General features: G+C 43.4%; 1 protein-coding gene across 1 annotated transcript in view; it reads left to right on the plus strand.

The window, feature by feature from the left end:
• Positions 1 to 1,138: 1,138 nt before the first annotated feature.
• The window catches only part of MSN (moesin), a 70,836-nt gene continuing 45,535 nt past the window's right edge, over positions 1,139 to 26,439 (plus strand). The window contains exon 1 of the mRNA XM_067548304.1: positions 1,139 to 1,290. Within this exon, the coding sequence (XP_067404405.1) occupies positions 1,279 to 1,290 (12 nt within the window). The 5' untranslated portion in view covers positions 1,139 to 1,278. The remainder of the gene's footprint in view (positions 1,291 to 26,439) is intronic.

Genomic DNA, 26,439 nt, shown 5'->3' on the forward strand with positions numbered 1-26,439 from the left:
GGGAATCAACAAGGAGAGGATGCAGACCCAAAGAAGGGCTGACTCAGGAGATGTGATGATTATATATGAGAACAAGGGCACACTGGAGTGTGGGAGGGACATGTAGAGGCAAAGGGACACAGGAAAGAGATGTAGGAAACTCATAGGTCAAATGAGAGGGAAACATGCAGGGTGTGTGGGGTCACATGGAGGATTGGGGCAGAGATATGCAAAGATGTGGGGGATGACAGGGAGGACTGTGGCAGAGGGACATGGTGTGAGGGTCACAGGAGGACTGTGGCAGAGGGATATGCAGCGGTGTGGGGGTCACACAGGGAAGGCAGGGGCAGAAGGACATGCAGAGGTGTGGGGGTCACATAGGGAGCACTGGGGCAGAGGGACATGCAGGGATGTGTGGGGCAGACGAGGGGTTGGGGCAGGGAGATGTAGGGGGTTGGGGCAGGGGCACAGGATGTGGGGGGCAGATGAGGATGAGGCAGCGGGACATGCAGAGAGGTGAGGGGGCAACTGGGGAATTGGGGTAGGGGGTCTTGCAGGGGCATGGGGCAGATGGGGATTGTAGCAGGGGGACATGCACGGTGGGGGGATAGATAGGGGTTGGAGCAGGGGGTTCGCAAAGGGATGTGGGAGCAGTTAGAAATTGGAGCAGGGGACATGCACGGTGTGGGGGGCGGATGGGGACTGAAGCATGGGAACACGGGTGTGTGGGGCAGACGGGGATTGGGGGCAGAGGGACATGCAGGGTATGGGGGACAGGTGGGGCAGGCACGCAGGGTGTGGGGGGCAGACGAGGGTTGGGGGGGACATGCAGGAGATACGGGGGCGTTGGGCGGCGAGGAGACGGGCCTGAGGCGGCTCTTCAGGGAGGGATTCGGGGTGCAGGCGGCGGCCGAGGGGAGCGGGGAGGGGCAAGGGGCCGAGTGGGTGGGGATGTGGGGTCAGGGGCACACACGGCTCGCGGGGTGTCGGGCCCCGCGTTCCCTAGGGCCCTGCGCTCGGGGCGGGGCGGGGCGGGCGCCGGCTGCCTGTCTTTCCCCGGCCCGACAGCGGGGCGCAGGCAGGCAGGCAGGCAGCGCCAGCCGGGGGAGGCAGCCAGGGGCGGGGGCTCCGCAGCTCCAGCCCAGGATAAAGGCGGGCGGCGGGGCCGCGGCTCTACTGCGGGGTGGGGTTTGCGTCGCGGGAGAGGCAGCTCAGTCCCGTTAGCAGGAAGCGCGACGAGCCCGCCGAGGAGCCGAGAGCACCGTGCCCAGCCCAGCCTAGCCCGCCGCCGCCGGGAAGATGCCGAAGACGGTGGGTGCCCCCCAGCCTCCCTCCGGGGCTCGCCCCGCTCCGCAGGGCCGGGGAGGGGGGGCTCGCAGCTGCCCTAGGCGGCCGGCGGAAGGAGGCAGCGTCTCCCCCCTGCGGGCCGCTCCCTGGGCAAACCTTCCCCGCCCCAGACCTGCCCGCCGGCCTCTGGCGGGCGCCTGGGACCGGGCTGGGGGGCCTCGGCTCTGCCCCGCTCCCCTGCGTCTCTCGGGCAGGGCTCAACGCGGCGTTTCCCCTCTCGCTGCTGCGGGGATTTCGCCCCCGCTGGTCGGCGGCGCCTGCCGTACGGAGTCGGGTTCGAGCGGGGCTGCCCCGGTTACAGACCCCAGCACGCTCCCTCCTCGGCGCAACTTCTGGGGGGGGGGTCTTGGTCCCACCCTGGGCCTGATGCATTGTCTGCATCCGCCGGCTAGGGAGCTGCTGTGGCCCCCAACTCTTATGGCTCGGTGAAGGGAGGAGCGCCCTTGGCTAGCTACTCAGCGCGGACCGACCCGGCCGGGCCGGGCTGAGAGTCTGCTCGTCCTCTCTCCAGTCAGTGAATGATCATCAGCGGCGGGAGGGGCTCCTGTGAGGCGTGGACACGAGCTAAAACGTGGGCAGGGCAGCCATGGTGGCTGGAATACGTGCGGTAGAGTAGTAGTTCCTCCGCGTGTCGGGTTCATTTGCTACCCTCCCTCTCCCCCCCTCCAAACTCGGTGAGAACAAGATTGGATAAAAGCATTAAGTACATTACCCCATTCCCCTCCCCCCCCTTCCTATGATGCTCGTCAGCCTTCCCAGAAAGGGTGGCGGGGGGAAGAGTTTCTGCAATGTAAATGAAGGAGGAGTGAAGTGAATCTTCAGAAGAGATGGGCTGCGTGGCCCAGTTTCCATTGGGTGAGCTGCTAACTGTGAGATGACTGTCAATGAGCAGGGGTGTGTGGTGGTGGAAATCAGCAGCACTAGTGAGACTTGCTTAAGTTTTTCTGGCTGCCCTTGGTGGACGTGGCTGACTAATTGTGCAGTTGTGCAATTCTCATCCTGAAACTACCCACAACTATTCATTCTTTTTACAATGTCTTCTCTTTTTGAATTGGACTCTTCTTTCTGCCTGTCTCTGCCATTGACAGGGCCCTTGTTCGATTTACACAAGTTTACAAAGCTTTCCATAGTTCAGTAAATTTGTATTCAGGAAGTACACTAATAAGATTCCTGGCTTCTTTAAAATCAAAGTCTAGAGCATTAAAAATGAGTATAGGATGTAGTCATATTGGGAGTTATGAGACTACATCTCATCTAAGCCATAAAGAACATAGGGGTTGGTGTCTTTATAACTCATAATTAAAGTCTCTGTTTGACTGAGTTGCTAGGGAGTCTTGTCTCAACTTGATTCAAAAGTATTTCTTGGCTAGGGAGAAGCCAGTACTTGAGAAAGTTTTGTCAAGTCCATACTTGACTTTCTTTTTGCAACAAGAGTTTAATGGTGAATAAGGAGGATGAGCTTTCCATTTTAACTTCTTTTGCTTGGACTCGGACCTGCTACTTATTTTCCAATGATGGAAAATGGAAGTGTCAAACCTGGGAGTCTAAAGACTTCCTTGCAGGGAAAGATTTGTTCTGTTGTGTGTGTTTTAATGTAGTTTGTAGACCAAAAAACGTGCAAGTAGCTGTATCTAACGAAAGTACTCTGAACTTTTGAAGATATGATTTGAAGTACTTTATCATACTGGAGGAGTTATTGCTGGGTATAGTTTCCCTGCAAACAAGCTGCATCCAGATTTATGTGCCATGTTGTAATGAAGTGCCTGTTGCAATTTCAGAATCCAGACATGCCCTAGACTGAGTTCATGTGTTCAATCTGTTGCTTTCCTGGCTTTGCCCAGGAGCTTGATTCTATTTTCAGAGCAGTCCAAATAGATGCAGATATGAAAATCCAAGCACTTCAGTGTAGTGCTTGATATCTGCTATGTGTTGCAGCTACAGCATCCAAAGTGGATTTAGTTTAAACACGTGTGTAACTACCAAAGTGCAGAACCGTGGGCTCATTGGAATGAAGTGGTAGCAAGTAACCAACTTCCCCCTTGTTTTCTGGGCTGTCCATCATAATTGCAGCCCTAAATAAAATGACGCTTTAGCCTGCACTTCAAAGAAATTATAGTTCAAATACTGAGCTGTGACTCACAGGAAATGTAGGCAAAACTATGTAACCATTTCTCTAGGTGAAAGTAGTCATTCTTAAATTTTGTGAACAAAATGGCTGAAATTCAAAGAGTAAAATACAAGCTACTTTCTTCCTTCTAATCAAGGTCAAATATGGGTGAAACCTCCTGAGTATGTAGACATAGCTATACTGTGAGCCCCATCACAAAAATAAATCCATTGTGGAGGAGCCAGCTGGAGGAAATGTTCCAGGGAACACTTCTGGCTGGGCAGGAAAAAATGTTTGTAGTTAAAGTGTTGGGTGATAAGATTGATAGAATCTCCTCAGGCTCTCCGGAAATGTGCTGATGTGGTCTCTATTTGGTCTAAGCATCAAAAACGGTTGCAGTTTTTTAGTGTCTCCTGGCCAGGCTAAAGTTTAACAGACCTAGATAGAAATTCCATCACTCTTTTTAGAATTGGCTAAGTGGCACTAAACTTTGGTACACCATTAATAGGAAGTAACGCTCCATTCTATTAACCCTTGAACCAGTGCTACCTGTGACCTTTCAGAAGTACATGGGCTCTCTTTTTGTCAGTCACATACTTGTGATCAAGGGATGGAAATAGCAGACTCCCAAGGGCTGGTCCCAAGAAGATTTGCTATGCGGGGCTCTACAGGATATATAGAAATTCCATTGTGAAAGTGTTTGCTGATCCTAGCAGACGCTTCCTTGGGGAAAACGGCATCTGGCTTCACTGCAGAATGAAGTTAGAGAACCATTATAGATGGGTGTTGCTGCTGACTGGTTGTTTCGCTCTGGCTCGCCATTGTCTCTTGTTCTGAAAGGTCTGCGTAATATATACAGTGTAAGCAGTTAAGGATTACATGAAGGAGTGGGCTGTACACTCTTTGTTGGAAGGAGATAGTTGACTGTTTAAAGACTTTCCAAAGTCATCCCCATAGCACTGAAGTCTCTCTTCCCCTTTTCTTGTTAGAGGCTTCCTTATTGGCCAAGATTGGGATTTAATCTCATTTGTGTCTGGCTAATGCTCCTGTCTTTCACGCTAACCATTTCATGCTTGGTAGAGCTGAACACTAAACTCTGTTCTAGATTCTAATTGAGGTGAGTGAATTGTCACTGTGGAAGTTAGTCCAAAATCTCATGTAATAACTTTTTAACTGTATTATGAAAATTTAGCTTACCTGTGGGGTAAGCTTTGCTTCATAGATTTTTTTTTTTTTTTTTAATTGCATTTCTACTGAATAGTGATATAAGAAAGATTTACTGTCATTGACCTTGACTTGTAAATGGAAAAAAATAATCTGCCCTGATACTTTGTGTATTACTAGGTCCAGTGTGACAAACACATAAGCCTTAGTCCCATGTGAAATATTCAGTTACCTTTGGATGTCTGATTGTGTTACTCTGTAAAGACAGTTGGGCCACTTGAAACTTGTTGCTCATCGCTTCTGTCTTAAACAACTCAGTTCTTAATCTCTCTTAAAGATCATTCCCACCATAAGGAAATAGAGTTGGTCAGAACTGGCCTTTCACAGAAAGGTGGCTTTTGTAGACCAGGGACACTCCTATTATAAACAGGGCCTGCGCTAGTGCTCATCTGCTTTTTGCGTTAGCAGCACTTAAATGTTGCTGGCTGGTAGATGGAGTCTACAGCATTAGCCCTTTCGTGCCCGTGAACCCAAAATGTCCACACAAAGAGAACCTTCCTGGAGAAACATGGAAGTGTTTAATACCGAAGGAAAGGGGGGAATACAGTTTCACCACTCTACTAATTTGCCAGATTAAGCTTTTTTTTTTTTTCTGAAGACCAATTCACTTTGTGGCCTTTGGTTTGCTATTCTATATTTCTACTAATCCAGTGGGATTAGCAGCAAAACTGCTACTTAAAGTCCTTTTATAAAGACCTGTGTTCCTCTTCTTGGTTTAAACTGGTGGCCCTTGACTCTGTCGCTCTTAACCATCTTTGTGGCTTCTTCCCTTGCTATTCTCTTGGCTATTGTATAAACCTTGTTTTCTCTCGTTGCCTCCTTTCCAAACAATACAGGCCAAGTTTCTCTAACATTCTTTGAATCACTAAATTTTCATGGTCTGAGACAATCTGTTCATGTCTTAATGATACAGTAACTGCATGTAGTGTTATACGTGTGCTGACTATTTTATATAGTCCCAGAATTTATTTATTCTGAGACTTGTGACGGGTTGAAGGAGAGGCAGCATATAAAATGCATAGTGAATTATAATAGACAAATTCTCTGCACCTATGGAGACCTAAGTTCAAATCCTGATGTGTTGCCAGTGAACAGTCAAGGCATCCCAAATATCTTGTCTTCTGTCTTAACTAATACAAAACGAAGTGTTTCTATTTTGAGCCTCATTATGAGACTTGGGAATCTTGTCTAACTTTGAAAAGTGCTATCTAAGCGCTGATCTGGCATGACTGCCTGACTGACTAGCTTCTTATGCAAACTCAAGTTGCAAGCTATTGTTTCTCTTCTCTGAAGTCTATCTGATGGGGTGTAAAATGAAAAGGCTGCACTGAGAGCCTCCAAAGAACTTCCTTTTCAGGGAAACCTATTGAATTGCTTGATACATCTGGGAATTTCAAATACTGCTCATTTTTGTACTTCAAATTGTAGGTTCTGATTGGCTACATTTAAAACAACATATCCAGGTATATCATCCTGGATAATTGATCTTGTTTTGGTACAGTAATAAACTCCTGTGGCAGACATTAGCTGTTTTCTGGCGTCTCCTTTCCTGTCCAATTGGCTCTCTGCTAGCAAAATGGCAAACACTATCTGGAAATAGTGGTGTATTAAGCAGCTTGTCTTGATTTTTTTTAGAATAATTTTTAAATGGGGATAAAAGCAAATACTCCTTGCCTAAAATGTCTCAATTAATGAAACTTAATTACCAAAAACCCTTTAATACTTATGGGCAAAATGGAAGCTACATGACAAATGTAAGTAAATGTTCAAATGACAAAAGGGCTGATTATTTTGCAAATCAGCAATAGAAAATGTTAATCACTTTAACTATTGTTCCATGGTTTCTGGGTGCTGCAGGAATATTGGGGGTTGTATGTTGCTTCTCATACATAATGCGCAGTTATATCTAGGGATAAAATAGTATTAACTAGGATTTTTCTTGCCTCTGGCATTTAAGGAATTAATATTACACAGGGGTTTCAAAATCCTGTTGATGGGTATTGAAATAATAGACTACACATTTAAAAAACCCTCAATGGTATTTTACAAGATTCTGATGAATCTGTCCACACAAGACAGTGGCAGGGCAAGTGTCCCCTAAATCCTCAGCCTTTGCCTGAGTGTCTCAGCTTTGATTTAGAAAGGTCAGTCTAGCTGTCAGGTTATAGGAGCAGGAATTCAGTCATTCAGCCAGACTGAGACTAACAAAAGAGGGACTACTTATCAATGCCTTTAATGGTAGGATAGCCCAGTACCTATCAGATGACTTTTTTTGAAAAATAATCTTTTAACCCATCCAAGTCCTATGTCCCTCTTTGGGGTTTGGGGGAGGTTAGGAGAGGAGGGAGAACTGATGTTCTAAGCAGTGTCATAGCTACAGGTGGGCCATGGCCCACCCACTTTGAAAGCAGGCCCACCCAATCAGATTTTAAGCAATTCATCCTGCGTTTTTTATCTGCCTCTCTTTCGCTTGTGACACATGGCTTGTTCCCACCTGTCAACCACAGGCTGTGCCCAAAAATCAGTTCTGGGTACACCTCTGGTTCTATGAGGTTTCTTCTAACCCTCCATAAGTCTGAAAATAAACAAATTGACATTTTTTTGGGCAAATCTAATCCCCCAAATGACCAAACCAATGAAAAATGTTACATTTTGTTGCACATCTAACAGCATTTTGTCCTACTCTCCCTTCTTAAAGGAGAACCATTGTGGATAGTAATAATCTGGCCAGCTCCATCATGTGGAGAATCTCAACTCTAAAACAGAATTTCAGACTTAAGGATCATCACTAATTTCTTGATATATGCTTTTTTAAATAGATTTGTGGCCTTTGCTCACATGTTGGATGAGGGTCCACCTTGCAAATAACCATTGTAACTTGTTTCCTTTGCCTCCACAGAAGTGGTAAAAAATTGAATGACCAGAGCCTGAATTTTTTTCTCACTTCTGGGCTTTAGCTACTACAGAGACTATTCTAGGTCTCTAAGAATATGATTCATGGCTAGATCAATTTTGAAGCATACTTAAAAAGACAGTGTGGCTGTGCTTTCACAGCTGCTACTCAGACCATAGTTCTGTGGTGAAACAGAATGCTTAATTCTTCAGGATTGCTAATCCAGCACCTCCCTCAAATACCAGGGCCATGTGAGTTGTGGTTCTCTTCCCCCCCCCCCCCCATTCCCTCCCCCACCAACTGAATTGCAGGCAATTCCTTCCCTGGAGCAGTAGAGGTTAAAATGCTTTCTCTGTCATGCTGACTCTGTTGCCTCTTCATATGTGTTTGATTTAATCCTCTCTGAAGGTAAAGAACAGTCTGTTTGTTTTTAAAAAAAAAAAAAAAAAAAAAAAAAGAAATCCCTGTTTAAGATGCAAGATGTCTTAATATGGACTCCTTTTTACAGGAAATGGCACAGCTGCCTCAAGAGGAAGCTCTCTGTTTCAGATGTCTCATGTGTAATGTTTGGTGTGAAGCAAAATCTTGCTGCACAGCTCTACATAGCTCACTTAGCCCTGTGCAATTAGCAGGAAGCACAGCTAGTTAGCCAAAATTTTCTAATGTGAAGGACTCCTTATTAACATCTTGTGACTTTATTTTTAAAGCTGCTTTTTCATAGTGAGCAGCTGGGATCTAAGCATCTCTGCTCCCAACTGACTGATATTCTTCACGAGAGATTTGATGTCTGAGAGGTGCTGTCTGGCCCCACTCCAGTTTCTGAAGGAAACTGGTGACTAAAGGCTTCCTCTGAATGACGTCATCTCCTGGACCCTTTCCTGACTTGGTACAACTCAAACAGCCTTATTTGGCTGATTATTTTTTTTTTTATTTTATTTTTTTTCCCTTCTGTGCAGCAAAAGGGCCTCCCTGATTTTTTTTGCACAATAAAGCTGCTATTCTGAGTTTAATCATCATCCTGAAGGTGACCATGAGGCCTGCTTGGAGAAGAACGCCAAGATTCTCTCAACTCTGGGTATGTCTACATAGCAACTAGACACCTGCGGCAGGTCTGTGCCAGCTGACTTGGGCTTGTGGGGCTCAGGCTGTGAGGCTTTTTCACTGCTGTGTAGATTTCTGGGCTCAGGCTGGAGCCCGGGCTCCATCAGGCTCGTCCCCCTTGCAAGGTTCTAGAGCATGGGCTCTAGCTCCAGCCCAGAAGTCTACACAGCAGTGAAACAGCCCCGCAGCCAAAGCTCCATGAGCCAGAGTTGACTGGCACAGGCCAGCCACATTTTGCTGTGTAGGCATGCTCGGTATGTCACCTCAGGCTCTCTCCCCACCTCCAAGAAGTGTCCCATTCGCATGCTTGCTTTTAATGGGGTGTGTCAAACTCTTCGGTGGGCCTCTGTAGCAGTGTTAGCAAAAAACACCCTGGAATCATTCTTGCCAATTTAGTGGTTTAAATGAAGGGTGCTAGTGCAGAGCCAGTTAATGGCTTGTTTTTCCTAAGGCATTTGTTAGAACTGCAACAGATCTGTGTATTAGAGCCACTAAATGCCATATTAGTGACTTGTGTTTTACAGGGCTCTTGTACGTCTAAAGCAACCTGAAGTTTGTCTGATGCTTGTGGGTTTTTATTGTGAATTAAGCCACAGAAGTGCTTTTGTGGCTTATACCTTATTGAAGACTGACTTCAGCTGTGGTATTGCTGAAAGGTCTGGGTGTATAAACCCACCCTTTTGACTACCATAGCAAATGCTGACTCTTTTTTGCTGTAATGCTTAATATAGCTTCCAACACCACTGCCAAATATTTGTAGAAAATAGGTCATTGGCAGGCTTGGTGATAAAACCATAGCTCTAGAGAGGAGGAGGATCAGCTGCAACTTTTCCTTAGTTTTTTAATAACTGAAATTAAGCAAGGTTTCTAGGTTTTGCACTTTTTTTTTTTTTTTTTTTTTTTTTGCCTATGTAGCTGTAACATCTTGTGGCAAGATCTAACACTTGTTGGCTTACTGCACAGCCATAGGATGCTTTAGTCTATCTTCATGTACCTCTCACACTCACAAATTTGTGGGTAATAATCTTCATGGCCATCCTGGTTTGGATATATTTTTTTTTAAACTTGATGGTGCATGCTGCCTAAATACCAGGCTGGATCTTTTGAGGACAATGGGATGGCTCCTGCATGTATTTGCAGACTTCTTTAAATTACACCAGCACCCAATGTTGTGCTAATTGCCATACAAATCAGTAAGAAAACAGTCACTGTCCTGAGGCACTTGCTTCCTAAAAGGACAAGTGTCTGAAGGGTGTGGGAAAGGGACAGAATGAATGTATACACTGGGGATGGGAGTGTCTGGCAGGATCCAGTTACCTCTTCCACTAGCCATTATTAGTTGGGTAGCTTAAAAAGGAGGCATTTGAATGGAGAGGTTAGTAGCTGCGTAGATTAGTGAAGAGTTGTAGGAAAGAAAGCATAAAGACTGTTGGAGAGGGTGGAAGAAGACAAACAAGGCATCCAAACTGGCATAACTGGCAAAAGAGAGGGACCGTGTTCTAACAGACCTGGGTTTAACTGTAGCAATGTGATCTAATGTGACTCCCACAGAATACAGACTGGACTATAAATTTTAGTAAATGATGCAGCCCCTTAGTAAGCAACAATTCAGAATATTTTAGTTGAGATCCCATGCATACTGCAACGAAAGCCCTTAACTCTGTTCCAAATACAAATGAGATTATTCCCGGAAGCTGTGAGACATGTCTCTTGTCTGACTCTGAAAATCACAGCCTAACCTCTCTCCTGTCCTCCCTCTTGCTTAACTACTGTGAATCACTGACCTTTTTCCTCTGGATAGGAAGGTCTAGTTAACTTGAGGAAATGACTCAATATAGGAAAAATCCAGCATTGATTTAATCTGATCAGTCATAGTATTTTTAAATAAACTGTATGGTTTCATGTGGCATAATTTAATAGTGCATGAAAAGCTAGGCCACATTCATCCATAATGTAACTTTTCTTTTACACCAAAGATGAATTGGACCCTTTAATTCTATTGTCTGATTTTAGGGCTTGCCAATTTCCCCATGTAGACCAGCAAAACTATAGCATAATTTAGATCAATTGTATGGCAATTGGAGCAATTTGAGTCTGGCCCTTTTGAAATAGGGTAATATAAATACATGCAATAACAAATATGTATGTTTAGGTCCATATGGAGCTGGCTGGAAAACAAAAAATATTTACTTGTGAACTCTTGCAGCTTCCATCTTTCCCTTTTTCTCTACTAAATCTTGACAGATTTTTTTTTCTACCTGTTGTAGCGTATATGCTGGGTACAGAAGTCATTGATATTAAGTCTGCAGTCTTTTTGTACACCCTTTTGACTGTTGTACTTCCACCACAAGAAAACTCCTTTATTTTACTATCCTTGTATCTCGTACTGGGATGGTGTTTTTTTTTTTTTTTTAATTTAAATTGATTGTTACAAAGTGGTATTTCAGAGAAACATAGACACTTCAAGAAGCTACAGTGAAACTAATCAAGCTTCAATGGACTTCGGGAAAGTTCCTGCAATTGTCCTTTCAACTCAAGCAAAACTTAATCTGTATTCAGGATGCTTTCTCTACTTAGAGGCTCAGGAAAGAGCAGATCAATGGGCTCTTAACCTTTTTTTACTGTTCAACCTGTGTATAATAGCCAGATGCGTTTTATGACTTGTCTATGAAAGAAATGGATAAACTGTATCTGATAAACCAGTTAGCACAGTCCTTGTTAAGCTCAGTTTGCTGAAACCGAGCTGCTGGTGAGCACTTCTCATGAAAACACAATTTAAGACACTGTCCTGATTGAGTGTTAATCCAAAGGATGGATGGGGAATATGGTAATTTGTGGAGATAAAAATTTATTATCCCAGTCTTAATTTTATCATGGAGCCCGTGTTAATACAGTGATGCTTTCAAAATGCCAAATCAATAATTTTGACATGGAAAAATATGGTCACTTCAATTTAACTATAAAATAGATCCTTCAAGAATTACCCTAAATTAATACAGTAAACAAATTATACCAATTGATAAAATACCAGGTATATTTCAGTAATCAAGATCAGGTTAATGAACATTCAACTTTATTGCAATCTTTAGCTTTTGCAAAAACTTTAAGTGTAAAAATTTTTTCTTGATTTGTGTCCCTTAATATATTCAATGTGAGTGGGGGGAGGGGAGAGTCTTGATATAGTCTTTTCTGCATGCTAGATACTCTTATTTGTGGAGGAGAAGTTAGCTTATCCTACTGGACTATCTTGCACTAGTACAGACATTTACTATTTGGCATTACAAAGTCATCTGTGGGCTTTTTTTTTTTTTTTTTTTTTTAAATTTCTGAATTTTTTTAACCAGTTTTGGTGACTTTTCTGTTATAACACCACTTATATTTAATAGTTCTTAACTCCCTCGTCCATGTTGCTGTACTCCAATAAGGCTTAGTCCAGGTTTTTCAAGAAAATAGATGAGAAAAGCAGTCTGGACTGACTTTATACTGAGATGAATTCGGCACAGTTTGGACTCCTAAAACTGTTCAGTTGGCATCAGTAAGTTGCCTATTGAAAGACCGTAAGGATCACTGGCTGTGCAGACAGGTGCTCACTTGAAGAAAAAATGCACTAAGCTCACTGTTTGCCAGCCAGCAGTTTAAGGACTCACTTCACACGTGCTGCAGTTTATAAATGTGTGTTGTAGTACTTGTAAAATTAAAAACCATGCATAAATGCTGGTGTTTCTCATTCAAAGAGCTGCTTTGACTACAGCATGTGTGAATGGATTTCCACTAAGGCAGTGGCACCCTATTTTATTACGTAGGAGGGCCACATAAACCTAAGCACAACCTTGTGTTGGCCAAACAGATTCTGCATATTTTAGTAAGATTTGAAATAACCTGTATTTATTGGGGGTTTTATAATTCAGCTTGTTTCATGTCTTTTTCTAGACACAAACTATGTACAGTAATGTCTATTTACACTTGGGCAAACTAAAATTATGTAAACATAAAGACAAAATGCTAATGAATTGGTTAGTATATTTGAAGTAGGCTGTGGGCCTTATGAAATGCTCTGGTGGGCTGTGTATGCAGGGCATAGGTTGGGCACCCCTGCACTAATGGAAAAGCAAGTTTGAGGTTGGGTGGGGCAGTATTATGTAACTCTGTTTCAAAATGGATTGAGTGAGGAGGGGGAATGAATAGATTTCTGCACTTTAGGAGTCTTTCATAGTTTCTGAAGCTATGATGTGTAAATAATTAGATTTTTGGTATCAACCTTGTAATTGAACATAACTTAATCAAGTAGCTTTGCTTCCTTCTGAAGGACACATGACCCACTTGATGAACTTTGTAGGCCAGGTAAAATACCAAAGGCAATTGAGTAACACATTCAGCAAAAACCGTGAAATGGGTCTGTTTGTAGGATAACTGTCATCCAGTGAGGGGGCAGAATGTTTTATTGTTTCAGTTAAATGACCACACTCTCTCACAACAAATCAAAAGTTAAAATGAGCAGTTTGCAAATAGGGTGAAACTTTTCATATAAACTACTCAGTGAATACTTATAAATAATTACATTCCTAGAAATCTGGCTCAATACATGAACAGGAAGAAGGCTAACTTGATCTGCTTTGCTTTGTTAGAGAAAGTATTGGCCTTTCAGATGGCTCCACAAATGATACTTTAAAGGACTGCCATCCCATTAAAACTGGAAAATGGCAGAAATTGTACTGCAGTCCTGCAAATATGAATGTCTTGGAGGTGACACAGATTTGAGGATCATGCAGACATGCTCCTGGAGGCTGATTGTGAACTGTAAACATTCTTATTGTTAAGACCACAGTTCAGCACTCTGGGTTTATCCTGCTGTTAATGCCATCAGCAACCTCTTAAGATGAACAGGGAGCAATATTATCTTTATTGGTGTTACGATGGCATCTGTAGCATGAAAAACCTGAATTTTTTTGTAAGTTTCCATAATGCCTAAGAAGCTTCATTTTAAGCTGAAGCATGCTGTCATATGGTCCATTATGTCTTACAATGTACTGTTAGTTTTGGATATTCAATATTTTAAAACTCTCTAAAAACATGTTACTTTAACTTTTCAATGTGTGGCTCAAAAACATAGAAAACTGGGAGTTCTGTGTTTCAGTCCATAATTCTTGAAGTGAGGCGTCTTTGAAAGTCATCATGGCAACTCTCTGGGTTATCACTTGATATAGTACCAGTTGCTGTGGTGCAAGTGTCTACAGTACAGACCTGCAGTAAGTGTAGAAAGGAATTAATGCTGAAATAGAGAAGGAGTGTAATGCCTTCTACCTCACTATCTCTTAAGGCTTGGCACTTAAAACCTTTGGCACTTCAGCTGTTATGTCAAGTACATCCTCAAGCAAGTTCCATCAGAAATAGTGCATCAAATTTGCACACCCCCATGTCCAAATAGAGGATCAGCTTAGGATCTTTCATAACCCTCGTAGGAAAAAGTCCCTCCCTTTTCTTCATCTCTGTAAGATATATTCTAAAATGCCTGTACTCTCTGCCATAACGTGAAAATATGTGACAAATGATCAAATGCCTTCATCTCAAAATCAGAGACTAATGAACCAAAGATGAAATGAAATACTAACAAACTCCACTCAGACTCCAAATCTGTATCTTACACAGGAAATGGTTGAGATAGTCACTGTTTTTTGAATATGGCAAATAGCTGACATGCTAAATCAATAAGATGGGGAAATGTAGCCTTCTGAACTGGTGCTATGTTTTCCTCTGCTTGGTTAACACCCATACAAAGCTTATTCTGTCAGTTAGGACCAATGCAGCTTGTTCAAAGGCAACCTGTAGCTGCTGGTCTCAGCTCTGTGTTGATGGTCTCCTTGCTCCTACTGTGAAATAAGGTGAACTTGTTTTCCATGTGACTTCTAAAAATTCCACTGTGGCGTTCTAAATTTAATTGCACAAGTAGAAACAAGCTTCACTAATCATGAGCATAAAACCACTCAGCAAATAGGACTGACATACAAATCGGTGTTTCTTATCCCGTCATTTAGAAGCTGTGTTTTGCTTCTGGAATTCAAAATGAGTACGGAAGGTCTTCATTCCAGTTGAAATCTTTCCCCTTTCTCAATAGTACTAGTGGCCATATTCTGCCAAACAGGAATCTTTTGCTTGTAGACCCTTAAAGTAAACTTGGTGCTGTACACACATCATCTTCTCCCAGTACCCCCAAATTGATATTTGGACATGGGTTTTGACTTAACACTACTGTGGTAGCATTAATAAGCCACAGTGAAACATGCTTGAGGGTACCTAAGCATTTCTGTCCAAAGACTCAGTTACTTGCAAGTTTCTGAATATCTTAAACTTTTTGGGGATGAAATGTTCCTAGCTTGATACCTGCATGAGTGTCCTTTACACTTTTTTTAAAAAAAGGGGAAAAATGGCTGAACCACTTGCGGTTATGTGTGGGAAAGGGTGGAGGGGATGGTGGTGATGAAGAGAACTATAGGGAAGCAGGGCTGTCATTGCTCTGATAAATCTTCCTTGCAGCCCCTTCAAACAGGTCTAGTACAAAAATGGTCGGAGAGAGTGTCAACATTTAGCCGAGAGCTACCTTGGAGATGTCTTTTTCAATGTTTTGCTGAGGATTCTTTGATTTGGCACTGTTTCAGGGTTTGAAAATCATTCATGGTTTAGGGATAGAGTAACTTTTTAACAATAGCAGTCCTTTATTATTAAATGTCCTAAAGGAAAAAAGGACTGTAGCATGCATTCATGTGTATCAAGTTCTAGTATATGCTTTTTAAACAAACCTGGGTAGATGCACTAACTAGTTGCTGCTCCCTGCTGATTGCCAGGACTTAACTGGAAGTATTAAGTGCTAGCTGTCTGAAAGAAGCAGGGGCCTCAGCGCTTGCATACTCCTAGAATTAAGGCTGTGCATGCAAACCTGACATTGCCATTTCTTTCATTTAAGGCTGGATAAAGTTGTGTGTGGGGTTTTTGTTTTTTTTTTTTTTTTTTTTTTAAATGCCTTTTTTGTATGTGGCCTAGAAAGGGCACTATTTGCCTCAAATTCAGCTTGGTGAGTTCTGATTTTTGTATTAAGTAATTAGATTTCATTGGAAATAGCCAAATACTGAGCAGGCTGCCTCTGCTATCCATTTCATTTTCTCAGGACATGTCTACTCTCCAAACACAGCTGCAGTACTCTAGCTGTGTTGCTGTAGCACCATAGGATAGATGCTTCCTACATCAGTGGAAGCAGTTTTTCTATCACTGTAGGTAATCCAACTCCTTAGGTGGCAGTAGTTAGGGTAATAGATGAACTAATCTAGACATGTCTATGCTGCAGATTACCTCTAGTGTGTGGGTGTGAATTTTTCACACCCCCATCAGTAATGTAGCTAAGTGGACCTAAATTTTAGGTGTAGGCCAGGGCTCAGTCTCAAACTCCCACAGCCCTTGTTACTCCAGCCTCTAGCAGTTCTGAAAGATTCTTTGTGACAAGTGGGGACAAATATGAGGTTTGTTAGACTTGCTTTAACGTGTGAGTCATGCTAGGGTTCAAATAAAGATGTTAAAATCTCTAGCTATGCTCACTGTGGGCTTTGAAACACTTGAGCTGGTAAATCTGTACATGCTTCCACTTCCTTTTAGGATTACATTTCCAGAGCTGTGCAGGGCATTAGCAGTGCAGCTCCCACTGACTCTTTTTAGCGCAGTCACATGGTGAAAGCCCTATGTATGACATGAAAATGAGCCCCATACCTCTCGGTGTGCAGCTATCCTAGCTCCCCGCCTGGAGGGTTAAATCTACACCTAGCATAACTACTTGCCTAGGTGGCTGAAAGGGGTTTTCATAGTAAAAACTTTGTGGAATCTTTACATAATACTACAGTGATGATTGGCATTGCTCTTGATTGGAGCAGTGTAGGCCTGCACTGCTTTGGAAGTGATGCCGACCTTCTGGCTGTGGAAATGGTTACTTTGCTTTTAAGATGGAGCGTGTCTGTGAGATACTGCAGCATGTGCCCGTTGTGAGTTCTGTCTCAACTGATTCCATATAAGCTGCTTTGCTCTAAAACATTGCATTGTTTATTCAAATAGTGAATGAACATAAGACTTCACAATGACTCATGCAACAGGTGCTTTCCCTCCCACCTCCTTATTCGCCTACTAGCTCTTTGGTTTTGGATTTCCCTTCAGAGCCTGCCAGGGCTCCAGCCCAAATGACTTTAAGAAGTTGTAGGTGGTTGTGTAAGAAGAGAGCTTCTCTCTCCCCTCCTCCCCCCACTTCCCATGGAAGGGTCTTGGAACACTGTTTCAGCCCTCAGCTTTGGGGGAGAGGCTTCCTTCTAACAGAATGTACTTTTGCAGTGAACATCAAATGTCTGGGTGTTGTGCTGTAACTCTTTTGTGTAAAGATACAAGTGTGTGTGGGTGGGGGGTGGGGTGGGGGAATGTTGTGGTTGCCACAGTTCCTAAAAGTGGTATGAGCTCCTATTTAACTAGTCAAATTTTATAACTCAATTTTAAAAGGGGGTGGCATGGGAATCTACCTGCTTTGAAAAATATGTCTCCAGTATCCACCCTGGAGTTTTTGGCATGTCTTCACCCAGATGGACTGATCCTTGTCTCCTCTAGGGTGGCACTGGATGACTAATTTTATGCAAGGCTGTTGCAGCATGGAGTAAGGATGCCAGCTCATGCTCTTGGATGGGTCTAAGGAACCTCTGAAATATTACTTAAGTATGTGCACATATGGATTACAAGCTTCATGTGTTGCCCTGAATTCCCCATCGTCTGTATGTACTCAAAGGCACTAAGTAGCTCATGTTGTCTGTGGAAAAGGTATCTAGGAAGTGGGTGGTAGCCTGATTTGTGTGCTTCCGGAAGGGAATTAAGAAATTCTTCTGCCTACAGTGACAAGCCAGACCTTAGGGGAAAACTAGCTTTGTGAGTGTTAAACACTTCTTCATCATAATGTCCTATTATCTTCTGGGACATTCTATACACATATGTTACAGAGCAACTCTCAAATAATTACAGCAACCTGTTATTGTAGAGATAACTATAGCTCCACCCCCACTCCACCACCGCACACACTTTGTATTGTACTGGTGTAATGGCTTAAATAGCCCTTGAGCCTTTGATCAAAATTAGGCTCTCACCACAATTTGGAGGAATGTAGGAAAGAGTTTTTGAAATCCACATTAGTTACAGAACCAGGATAAACGCCTTCTAACTTTCTGTGACTGACATGATACAACCTCTTCCCAATGTACTTGTCCCCTCTTTTTAGAAGAGCAAGTATTCTCTTTTCACTTCTATAGAGCAGTTTAAGCCAACGGCAGGAGAGGAATAGATATCCAACAATTTTCTGCGAGACACTGAAACCTTGCTGTAGTGCTGTTGAGAGGCTAGTCTTTAAAAGATGCAGCAGTGTGTCACTGGCCGGTGGATCACTTTGTTGGAGCACTTCACTGGAACCCCGTTGCTTACAGCAGTTGTGGCTGGGAATTTCCTGTGGGAGGAGTGAATCTCTTAGAGTGCTTTCTTTGGCCAGTCATTAGGAGATTTACTGTATATGAGGAACCCTTTACTTGCAGGGAGAGGGAGTGGATAAACCTAATCAGCCTTTCCCCATTTCCACCAACTACTTAACCAAAAACTAGTAACCCTACTTGCTTACAACCCATTTTTTTTAAACCAGTTTGAAGTATTTAAGGGTTTCTTAAATGTTACCAAATTTTGACCTACTCAAAGTCCCTGTGCTCTGATTCTCAAGAGTGGGGGGATGTGCAAACCCCTATACAATACGTGTATGTTTCAAGTATTTTCAGTGCTTGCTTTATAGTTCTCCAGCTGGCTTTTGACAGAATTGATTTTATTTTAACTAATAGAGTGCCATGGCTGTTAGAAAGCTGTCCACCAACACTAGCACTCCTCTGTACAATGTTCCTAACAGCTGACTCTGTTGGTATTAAGCAGGAGTATTGTTTCAATATTCACATCTCTCTCTACCATTCTAGTCCCCAAAACTTTTTTTACTAAAACTGGCAACTTAATTCTGAATCTGATGCTTAATATTCTGACATACTATTTATGAAATAGCCAGAGGGATATCTTTTATTAATTGTTGGAGAAGGTGTAGCTGTGGATTTTTGGCTAATCTGGCCTACTATGGTGGCAGATCACCTATACTTAAATGTCAGTGTAACCTCTGACGTTCCCATCATTCAAAGGCTGCATAATTGTAAGGTGCTGTACTGAGGCCCTGCTCTTCAAATGTGGGCATTCTAATAGTTTTATAATCTAGCATTTGGCTTGTGAAAAAAGCACTTTGTGCATATAAGTGATCTGAGTGTCCAGATGCTACTTAAGATGCCTAAATCTTGCCCTCTTGTATGTTTCAAGGGGCATATGAATACCCCTCTGAGTCTGAAGACGGAACCATAACCAATGTTCTAGGGAAGCATGCTCTAGGTTAAACAGTTTTACATGATTCCAGAATACCTCTGGAAAGCTTTAATTTGAAAAGTAACTAGGAGCATGTATATTACATTAATGTTACACCACTTAAAAAAAAAAAAAAGTGTGCCAATGCAGCTTACTCTAGTGATTTTTATTAGAGTACTCTTATCAATGAAGGCTCATTCTTACATTGCTGCAGTTGTCTATATTAGGGGCTTGCATCAGTGTAACTCAATGTATTCACAACAGTGCAGACACTTGAAAATCTTCCTAATATAGGCAGTCATTAAATCTTAAAAGTAAGGTTTGTGGTGTTGCAAATCAATTTTAAAATCCATAAATAGTTCTGATGAGATTATACAAATTGAAGTTAATGGGTGGCAGGGGAGGCAAATAAAGGTGAGGAAACTTACGCCTAAACAAAACCGGCTGGAGCACCATGGAATATTCCTGGAGTGTCAGTGAAATATTGATGAGATCACTTCTCCTGAATGAGACCCTAAAAGAAAGGAAGGTAGAAGATTTAACTTTCTCTGGCTTTCTGGAGATTAGATACTGAGAATCCCAGAATGATCAAACCGCTCTACCTTAGTTCTGACTGTTTCTGACTGCAGACAAATCTGGAGATGTGCCAGATAACCTGGGCAGGCATATCCCACAGTAATGAGTAAATTTGTGTGTTTTAGCTCCTAGAAATATGGCTATTGGACAGCACTAGTGTACACTGAGGCTATGAATACACTACATCTTATGCCTGCATAATTTGTCGCTTAAGGGTGTGAATAAACTGCTCCCTGAGCAACATAAGTTACACTGACGTAAGCGCCGGTGTGGACAGCACTACGCTGGTGGGAGAGCTACTACCACTTGTGGATGGGGTTTTATTATGCCAACAGGAGAGCTCTCTTGTCAACAGTGTCTTCAGATGCGCTGCAGTGGTGTATGGGTAGACAAGCCCTCAAAACCTGCAAAAGTCCTTGGTGTGCCCCACCCAGGCATTGGTTTAGATGTCCAGTGCTGGCCACTGTTTTCAGTTGTCTTGTGTTCGGCTACAAAGATGGTAAAATACAACTGACCTGCCAGAAGTGACTGCTTCTGTTTGTTGACCAAGAGATTTGAACATGGTAAACGTTGTAAAAAGGTGGTTTACACACACATCCTGTAGAACAATATAGGAAGGGAAGGTTGGTACTAACTGCTGTGTCCTTCATGTGCGCCACCAAGTCAGTGAAAACATCTTAAACAGAGTACACATTTTATGTGCATATGTATTCTTTTTCTCTCTATAAAGAGTAGTTTTGGAATTTTGAACTAGGAAATTAGAAGCTTTTCCTGTTTCTTCCTCAATTTTTGGATTTTTTTAATGCCTATGAAGCTGGAATTAGCCATCCAGTATAAAAGCATATTATTGTTTGGTGCAGTGACTCTTGTCTCCACACGTCCAATGCACTTCAGTTTTCAAATCTTACAAGCCAGCCTCCTTCTTGTTAGGGAAGATCAAGACACATGCTTATTGTTGAGATTTGGCCAGGGACCCAATGAGCAGCAGATTAGGATCCTGAAATCTTAGTTCGTGACTGAATCCAGATTGAAATTTGGGAGTCTCTAGTGAGCTAGAAGGCTTGTTTGAAATTTATGCCATCTTAGAGGTGGCGAGGGCATATGATACAGCAGAGCAACCAACCAAATAGAATGCCCCTAGTTGGGGGGAGGGAAGTGTTGAAGAGACTTCTTAAATAGAAAAATAACCGTTAAAAACATTTAGTTAGTGGCTGCTACAGGGCATCTGAAGAGACTTATCTAGAGTTTACTGTAGCCATTTTTTGTCTTCCCTGCTTTTGATCCCAACTGTTACTAAAGAGCATCCACTTAATCATGCTCAGTATACATGAGATGAAATTACTGATTTGTAATGAGAATTGACTGGGAGGTACAAAGAATACTCATGGAGTGTGATGGACAATAACGGCTCTTCAGACATACCAGCTGCCTTCCTGATCTCTTCTGAGAACTTGGCCATATGGATGGTAGGTGACCCCCTCTCTGTGTGATCCCAAGCTGGGAACATAGGATTGGAGGGGATATTAAATGTCATTGAAGTGGTTGGGTTGTCTATCTTGGATAGTGTCAGCAGAGATGACTATTGCGCATCTATCCAATCAGCAAGTACTGTAAACTGGTGTGCCAATCTGCCTTCCGCTTACCCATCTGGGGAAGGTAAAATCAAGCCCCAAATATCACAGTTCAGTTCCTTTCCTCAAGGGTCTTGATTACCATAGAAACAAATTCAAAACCACACAAATCAACCCAAAACACTTGTGCTGCCTCTCAGGGTCTTGTGTAGCTGCTGTGTCCAGGGTTTCAGCCCTTCAAGGGTTTCATAGGTAGCTCCTGGGCCCCGTAAAAGCTTTCATCTGACAGGTGCAAAGAGCACCTTCCCATTCTCGGATCCTTTTCTGACTGGCCCCTTGCCTAAGAGGCAGGAAACCTTGTATGTGATTTCACGGAGGCCACATGCCCAGGGCCATCCCTAGGGGGGTGTAGGGCCTGGGGCAAATCACACTGTGTGGGCCTGAGAGTCCCAGCATGCAGCTGGGACCCTGGTGGCAGCCACCTGTGTCCCCCACTGGCAGTGGGCAGCAGCCACCCAGGCTCCTCGGCTTTGTCTGGAGCCATGAAGTTGACAGACTGACACTGATGTTGAAGTGTGTGGTCCCCCAAAGGGTGGGGCCCAGGGCAGTCACCCCAATTTGCCATACCCTAGGGATGGCTCTGCATGTGCCTGCCCCTAGTCTGGTGCCCTGAAACTACAATGCTTAACTTTTTAAAAGTCCAAGGGCCATACTAAGCACACAGACTTACACATGTTACATCACATGCTTTGGGCATGCTGGGAACATGCTGATCTGTTTTCAGACCGTTATTTAGTTCCGAGTATGGAAGGGGACAGATGATGACTGAAACTACATCAAGCTGGAATTTGGCTCTCCTGAGTCTGGTGTTGAACATGTGGCAAGCAGAGATACCCAGTGCCAACTTTCAAGATCCTGCTCTTCATTCGCCGTCTGGGTTTTTCGACTGACCTCAAAGGGTGTTGGTCTCTGCAAGTCACCCAAGTAGCTGCTCTGTTCTGAAAAGCAATTATTTTTAAGGGTTTATTTTCAAACCCTAGTTGCAAAGGAACTTGACAACTTTATCACTAGAAACAGTTACAGGAAAGCAAAGGGAGGGTGCATGAAGTGTCTATTTATGAGAGAGGAAATGGCAAAAATAGAGGAAGTGACCTATTACACAAGGTTATGAATAATGTTTGCAATAAGTGCCGCCATAAATATCTGGACTTGCTGGTCACCCTGAGGGATCCACCCATTATATTTTCTTTCTGGTCTAGTGTTCTTTGCAGTTTTTTTCCATTTAAGGGGTGGGAGGGAACTTTTCAGCTTTCCTGGATGGCTAGCCAGTCTTTGTGGTGCTCCCTGTTGTGGCTTTATGGCAGCACCATGCCATAGCTTTTTAAAATTTGTATACCAATACCAATGGAAAAACATAACAATGATCCTCAGACATGAGGGTGAGGAAACAGAAATCTGTCTTTAATGAGGGCAGCTTCTCCATCCCTTCCCCTATTTTAAAATTATCTTTAACACAACCCCAAGCATTCTTGACTACTTGTTGGACTGGGATGGTGGATATGACTGAAGCCATAGCCAGACAGCTGTATGGGTGACTGACTCTAGTCTAGAGCATTTTTGTTTCATTAAAAAACTTTGCCCTTAGGTATTCTTCCCATGTTGGAGCCTACAGTAAAAATCCAGAAACCTTGATTATATACATGTAATGTAGCAAGTAAGATGCCAGTTTGCTTTAACAGTGGCAATGAATATCTGAGGAGGGGGTGCAGGGAGGATGTGCTCAACAACATAGCTGACCTTCACCAAGGTTCTAGGTGTCTGTCAGAGATGCTGAGCACCTACAGCTCAAGACTTGAATCCTCCATTGGTGTCCTCTTAATTGTTTTAAGATGGCCCATCTTGGGTGTGGGTGTGCTGCTGTGATAGAGCCCTCAGTTAGGGAATGACCTATATATATTTACCTCTCAAGATGACAGTGTGGGCAGAAAGGTATTTTGCTTTTCATCGGTATGAGTGCAGTGCACATCCTTTCAGCGAGTGGTATGTACTGACTATCTTTAACGTACTTGCTTGTCTTCCAATCCTAAGGGTGAATTCAATCTCTTTATGGGGGGTGGGGGGTGGGAGGAAGGGTTTAAATGCTCAGAGTTGTTTGCTCAATGTGGTGTGAACTATCATGGACAAAGACCCTGGGTGGGAAAGCTGCCAGCACTGAATGTTATTGCCTTTTAACTTCTGTTGGTCACGCTACTGAAAATTTGGGACGTTATCCCAGGTTTCTCTTCTAACAAAGATGTTAGTTAATGGAATGGTAGTCACTGTTTTTGGTAGTCCTGATACAAGACCTAAGATAACTAATGGTGCGTGTGATCTACTTTGTAAATATTTGTTCATTGAAGCCCTTAAAGGGAATTCTTCCAAAGGTGCTATGCTGTGAGGCTTAATCATCAATAGTACATTGTGTCTTCAGAGAATCTTGCAACACATTTGTGAGGAAAATACTCTCATCCTCTTGCAGATGGAGGTGGGAGAACAAGTACTGAAGTGCTGAGTATAAGTGATTTGGAGACAGGGATGAGAATAGAACTAGAGTTCATGCTCTTGGTCCTGTGTCTTGATTGCATCTGTTTTCTCTACTTATTACTAGCTTCTAGCGGTGAGGGGAGCCATGGTAATTGCATTCATGTATTAGTGATCTGGAGCATCGCTTCTTAATTGAAAATACAGTATAAGATTATTGTGCCCCGAAATGGACTGTCCTACTGGGAACATTTAAATTTGGATACTTAAATATATTTGCCTCTTTGCATGTCTCCATTCTTGTTCTTTCCGCTCTTGCTAATCCAAGCTCCTGGTATTTTAATGAGTTTCCTCCCTTTTTATCTTCTTGCCATGTCCTCCTGCCTATACACACTTCATACTGAACTGAAGTAGAAATACTGACACAGTAAATTGACTTGCTCTAGGAACATCTAATATGGATGGTTACATTGTGGATATTGGCTTAAGAGTCTTTGCTCTTTTTCGACAGAAGAATCCAGGGCAAGCAGTGAGGAAAAGGGTCAGACTGGTGGCATCTTTAAAGAATCTTTGCAACCCAGGACTGTTTGCCAATTAACTGGGAATTTCTCACTTGTCTCTACTTCCCTATTTCTAATCACTGTGATATAGGATGTCACTTGGTGAGGGGAGGAGTGTAGCTGAGGAGAAAGGAACTATATAGTGTGAAACAGACTTGCTCCCAAACTACAATTGTTTCAAATGTCCTCAAGGCTTTTTTTTTTTTTTTTTTTTTTTTTTTTTAAACCTCTGAAGAAATAAAGATACCAAAGGATATTAAAAAGGAAATAGACACACTTCCCTCTCCAAAATAATCCGTATTTGTCTCAGGCACTTGGAGGGTTGAAAAGGGGACCATATAGCTGCCTCATGCAAATAAGAATGAAAACTTTGGAGGAGTCTCTTTGACGGACTAGCAGTGTAACTGCAAAGCGGTGTCATTATGACAAACACAAGATAAGGAGATGTGAGCTGGGAAAGACGCATGCAATAATATCGGCCACTGCAGTATGAATTTTGCAGAGCTTAAAATCTGCTAAGTGCTGTTCTGAGCTCTGACTCAGAGGAACACCTTGTCCTCACATAATTAGAGTATTGTTCTAGAGCAGTGTTTCTCAACCTTTTAAGTAACAAGTACCCCTGAACTCCTGAATTTTAATAAGTACCCCAACACTCAATTTTCCAGGGAATCTTATATTTACAGACTAATGTGAGCCATGTGTTGGAAGAAGGGCTGAGTATATAAGGCCATGATATGACAGATGTCAGATCTAGTGTGGGTAGGATTGTCACCTTTACACCAGGGATGCACAACTCAAGTATGTACCTGGGCTAGAGGTGAAGTTGGCCAAAGCTAGGAGGCTTTTGAGTGGCATGCCAATGCCAGGGACTATAAAGTGCTGTGCCAAATCTTTTGCCATAGATTTGAGAGGAGGAAAGGGTGAGAGAGACAGGAAAAGAGGGTAACTGGTGAAATCTGGGGCTGTCCTAGTTGTCAATTTCACTGCTCTGAGCAGTGAAATTGACAAGTTTTCTGGGCACTGGGCTTTGAGCTGGGGAGGGGAGCTCCCACCTGGGCAAGTTGCAGGCACCTGCTGCCTGACTGCCAGCCCGGGAGGTGGGCGACTGCTGCCCAATCTGAGCTGGGGCAGAGGAGGCTTCTGCGCCGGCTGGGACCCGGGGATGTGGGCAGGTGGTTGCTGCCCATCTTCAAGCCGGGGCGCTGGAGGCCATCCCTCTGCTCAGAGCTGGGGCACGAGTGGCTGCCACCCAGCTGCGAGACCAGTTCACGAGATGCAGGAGGCTACCACCAGGCTCCCGCCTGGGAGCTGGGACCCGGCAGGAAGCAGGGAGCTGCTGCCCACCTCCCCCAAAAGCTAGCAGCTGCCACCCATCTCCCAAGTGGGAACTGTGGTAGGGCGGAAAGTGAGTGGCTGCAGCCCGGCTTCCGGGGACTGTGGCGGCTGCTACATGCTTCCCATCTGGGAGTTGTGACTAGGTGGGAAGTGGGCTGCTGCCACCTGGCTTCCCCAGAAGTCAGCAGCTGCCATCCTCCTCCCCTTCACTCTGGTTTTTCCCTGGTTACCCCTGCCTGTATCTCATGTACCCGCAGGGGTACACGTACCACAGGTTGAGAAACTATGCTTTGGAAGAGGATTGGAGACTGGGCTAAATTGGCAAAGGATATCGTCAGTGTGTTGTCTGGTACTCGTTTAAACACTTACCTTGGGCTTTTACTATACAATACAATAGTGTCTCTGTTAGGAAAAACTATTTAAAAAGTTTAAATAAGGAAACTTGCCCTATGATAAACTAGAACGCAAAGGCAGGATTGGAGTTGCACTAAAATCTGTAATCTGGTCAGCCATGTGCAGAGGCTGGAGAGGAGTATTGTGACTATTCCTGACGGGATAGAAGAATCCCTCTCACCTGCCAGTGGGGTAGACTGTTGGTAGATCATGTGCAACTGTTCAAAATTGAAAATGGAGAGAGCCTTGCAATTGAAACAAATTGGTGGCTGAGACTACACCTATTAGAGAAGGCAGAAAAGGTCCTCTGCCTCTACACCCAATAACCAACGTTGGTACTCTGGAATAGCTGGCTTAAGTAGAATAAGCAGTCAAGAAAGCCATCCATGT

Source organism: Emydura macquarii, unplaced genomic scaffold (genome assembly GCF_026122565.2).
Source record: "Emydura macquarii macquarii isolate MOO-44397 ecotype Brisbane River unplaced genomic scaffold, CSIRO-AGI_Emac_v2 contig_1253, whole genome shotgun sequence".
NCBI classification, from domain to species: domain Eukaryota; kingdom Metazoa; phylum Chordata; order Testudines; family Chelidae; genus Emydura; species Emydura macquarii.